General features: G+C 35.3%; 1 protein-coding gene across 1 annotated transcript; it reads right to left on the bottom strand.

Annotated features, from left to right (window-relative positions):
• Positions 1 to 1,607: 1,607 nt before the first annotated feature.
• On the bottom strand, positions 1,608 to 4,635 carry LOC307009918 (interferon-inducible GTPase 5-like; the record flags this gene model as incomplete). Its single annotated transcript, XM_079634135.1, has 2 exons — positions 1,608 to 2,236; positions 4,080 to 4,635. 2 exons carry the CDS (start codon positions 4,633 to 4,635, stop codon positions 1,608 to 1,610), a joined length of 1,185 nt encoding a protein of 394 aa, XP_079490261.1.

Raw genomic sequence — 4,635 nt, 5'->3', positions numbered from 1 at the left:
CCATGATGGTGGTAAGCGTTTGCTTTAGTTGTGGTCTTGACCCTTTATTCAATGAAATACTATTTTGTGTGGTTGCTATAACTGTGTGTTTATAAAACATAATTGTTGTAGATAAAAACACAGTGAGATCAGATGTTATTGGCTGTTTCTTGATGATAATGACATCAATATCATCATGTAATTGCCCGAATCCCTGGTCTTTTTAAGTGTCTAATGCTTAGATTATATAGGACTTGTGGTTTAATTTAGTTTTATTCATAATATAATTAATTTGATTCTACAGCATATCTAGCAGTGTGGTTTATCAAATAATATACTTGCTTTTTAAAAACTATTTAGTTCACAAAAACTTTTTATCTACAGCATTACTTAGACGCACACAGACATCAAGAAACAGTGTACGAATCTCAACAATGGTGAAAATCAAACAAAATATCCTGATAATCATATCAACTCTGAGCATAAAAAAGCTACAAAAAAATCCAGCAGAATAATTTCTTAATGCTGCAATGCATGCTGGGAGATATGGGTGAGATTTGATTGGTGGTACCCAGCATGCACTGCAGCATGAAGCATTTCATTGATTGTCACCATTGTTGAGAGTCATACACTGATTGTTGATGGCTAAGTAATAATGTACAGGAAAAAGATTAATGCACTAAATGTTTTAAAGAAGTTCATTTATATTATTTGATAAACAATATTGCATTCATGCTGCAAAATTAAATGGCTTCTACTGTATGAAAAAAAAAACTAAAAGCACAAGTCCTATAAAATTAGACACAAAATTCATCATTGATGATTTCATCATTACCAATAAACATCCAACATCACCTGATTTCATTTCCTCTAAGCTTTTTTGCCACAACAAATGTGCTGAATAAACACAGCTTTGGCAGCCTGAAAAACTTAAATATTTAAAAGTCAAGGATCAAGAGTCCAACTAAAGCAAACGCTAACCACCATCATGGTGACTTTAAAATACAACTATTGATTTCATTAAAACAGTAATTAAATAAAGTAAATCTGTTTAGTAATAAGTGAAGCTGGTAATGCTGTTTGAGTTGTTGACTCTGCTGAGATCTTCAGAGATTTAATGTGCAGCCATACATGTCACATTTTTTTTGCGGTGCTTACTCCAACCACAATTCAACATCTGTCTGACGTTGGAGCTTGACGTCAAACAAACGTTGGGTTTAGACGTCAACCTGACTTTCATTTTCAACCAAAATATGACGTCTGACTGACGTTGGATTAGTTGGAGTCCAACGTCTTCCTGACATCACTTTGACGTCATGTGTTTGCTGGGAATTAACTGGCAGCAGCGCACCTGCAAAACATTGTTAACTATAAAAAAAGGTCCCGTATATTTCCCGTAAACCACAGTTGCACTAAATTAAAACTCGAGTTAACTTATTTCATTTCCAGAAACCGAACTGCCTTAAATTGGCCATGTATTTTGAATGATTTGTTTGCATTTGTATATTACACGTATAGCTGCTTAATGAACACATGTAAATATCATAAATATGTGTTAGATGTTATTTATATTCGTTTAACACCCCAATAGCAGTAGATTATAAATAGACAATCAGGTCTGCTTCTGTTTACACTTCAGTCTGCACTGAATCCAAAAGCACTTTTCTGGCATCCGTTGCTATGTCATTCAGAGCTTTGTACAGCATTGCTGAGACTGTGCAAAAGGACATTGTTCCGGCTATCACTGAGCCAATAATGGGTATGAGACTCACAGCATACTCAACTGATTCTTCAGCCAGAGCCAGAGATGCAGAACCCAGCAAGGTAAATATCGAAGCTGGGTTTATTCCACCATGCAGTGGAGACTTCATTAAACTCTTGTAATACTCTATGCTCTTGCCAGATCTTTCACAGAGTTTCTGCAAGGATTTATCATCGAGACCAAAAACTTTGTAATACCTTTCAATCTCTTTAATTATAATGGCAGAATCTACAGCAACTGAAAGACCAGGAATAGGAACCGCAGCCACACCAGCAGACAGAAAGGCTACCATTGCAATATTTTTCATTTGAGCTTTCTTCTTTTTCTCATTAATCTCCAGCGTGATATTTGGCAAAGCTAATAGCAGCACATCCCTCTTATGCTGTGGGAGATCTTTCTCTATCTTCTCCTGCAGCAGATTGAAATCATACTTTTCCAACTCCCAGGAAGAGATCAGGAAAACAACAGGATCCTTCACATCGATCTTTCTCAGCCCTGTAAAGTATAGCAAAAAATAATAATATCATCATTAGAAGACTATTATTCCCACTAAGCAAAATGATGTCCAAAAGATGTCTTTTTAACGTCTTTGTCACAAAAGTCGGACGTTGATAAGACGTCCACTGAGGAGCCAGAATGAAAGTTTTTATGACGTCTTTTTTTGACGTGTTCTGCACGTCCGATATAAACGTTCACCGAACCTTCGTACAAGATTAAAAACTATTTCAAATGTGGCCATTGTGGACATACTTTCAACATCATTTATGGTCTCATTTAGACATAATTTATACTGTTTCTGGACCAAATAAAGACTCTCAGAATGCATTAAATTAAAACTCATGTTTATTTCAATGTAATTTCCTTACATTGTTTAGATAAATACTTATATAGTACTTAAAGTAAATACTTATGGTTTAGATGTTGATATTTGTTTAATTTGAAAATTTAAAGTGTCACTATTGTGGTGGTCAGTGTTTGCTTTAGTTGGGCTCTTTGTCCCCTTTCCTTTTACTTCAGCTTTTCTTTGACTGCTGTACCTGTGGGTTTGTGTAACACTATTGTTATGGCAGGGAAAGCCAACAACAATTAAGATCAGCAGTCATCAGCACTTTTTTCATGATGGCTAAATTAACACAATTTGATCGATTCATGTTGTGTTTAGATTTACATCTGGCATTTATAACCATCAATCTTGTGGAACTCCATTAGAAAGAGAGGAGTATCATTAAAATGATCACTTATTTGAAGGTGAATTAAAAAGCATGTGTACACAATATTTTGAGCATGCGGATCACGTACTCACACAGAGACATCAAGATTTTGGATATGAATCACAACAACGGTGACAACCAAAACAAAAAAGCTTGGGAATAAAGGATGAGTTTTGTACTATGAAAGCTACCCGTCATGCATTACAGCATGAAACTTTTTTGTAATTGTCACCATTGTTGTGAATCATATGCAAAATCTTGATGTCTGTGTGTGACTGTATAATTTTCTGAAAACATTGTCTAAACATGCTTCTTTGTAAACGTGATCATTTTAATGCAACTGGCCCAGATAATGCAGTTCCACAAGATTGGTGGTTATAAAAACCAAATATAAAGACACAAGTTTAAACACAATGTTCAATGCTTCCTTTGTGTTGATTTAGTCATCATTAACAAAGAGCTGATGACAGCTGACCTTTCATCTTTTGGCTTTCTCTGCCATAATCATTGTATTCCACAAACACACAGTTACACCAGCCAAAAAAAGCTAAAGCAAGAAAAACAGGAACCAAGAGCCCAACTAAAACAAACACTAATCACCACAATGGTGACTTAAAATTAAACAAATGTCAACATCTAAACCTCATCTAAACAATGTAAGGAAATTACATTGAAATAAACATGAGTTTTAATTTAATGCATCCTGAGAGTCTTTATTTGGTCCAGAAACAGTATAAATTATGTCTAAATGAGACCATAAATTATGTTGAAAATATGTCCACAATGGCCACATTTGAACTAGTTTTTAATCTTGTACGAAGGTTCGATGAACGTCTATATCGGACGTGCAGAACACGTCAAAAAAAGACGTCATAAAAACTTTCATTCTGGCTCCTCGGTGGACGTCTTTTCAACGTCCGACTTTTGTGACAAAGACGTTGAAAAGACGTGTTTTGGACATAATTTTGCTTAGTTGGGTTTATGAACAATATTTATTATTTATAGTATAATCATAGATTTTTATGTGAGAAAAAATAGTTATAATAAAAGATAACAGAACAGAACAGTGATTGCAGTTTTTGACATTAACTGTATAAATTGTAATGCCATGCACTGCATTGACCAACCATTTTTACAGTCCTCTCTGATGGAACGAAGTGTATTTTTCTCGTCAAAGTTGGCCTTCCTCTTCTCAGCAGCAATGCTAGAGTCAATCTTAGAACGAACAAAATAAAACTTTTTCCCCATTTCTATGATATCTTTGGCCAGCTGAGCGTGGCATTCCTTAAATCGATCTGAAGCAATGATAATGAATACATCATAGCGTTTAATGTTAACCACTTTAAGATACTCATGGGCTTTAAAGTTTGGTGTTCCAATGCCAGGAAGATCCCAGACTTTCACATTGTTGTATTGTGGGTGAAGATAAACCTCAGGTTTCATAGTAGTCTCCACTACACCAGTTTTGGCAGAGTCCTCATCTTCATCTCCTAAACCCCTTAGAGCACTGACAAATGTGGACTTTCCAGAACCAGACTCCCCTGTAATACCAATGTTAAGTTCTTCAAGTTCTTGCTTTTCAAGGTATTTTTGAATGATGTTTATGGCTGATGGAAGATCCTGACTATCTATGGATTCTTTAATGCCTTCCAGGTGCATTTCTTCTGGTCGAAATGAAGCCAT

Source organism: Phoxinus phoxinus (genome assembly GCF_949152265.1).
Source record: "Phoxinus phoxinus genome assembly, chromosome: 1".
Taxonomy (NCBI): Eukaryota; Metazoa; Chordata; class Actinopteri; order Cypriniformes; family Leuciscidae; genus Phoxinus; species Phoxinus phoxinus.
This window is presented reverse-complemented; position numbering and strand designations above follow the sequence as displayed.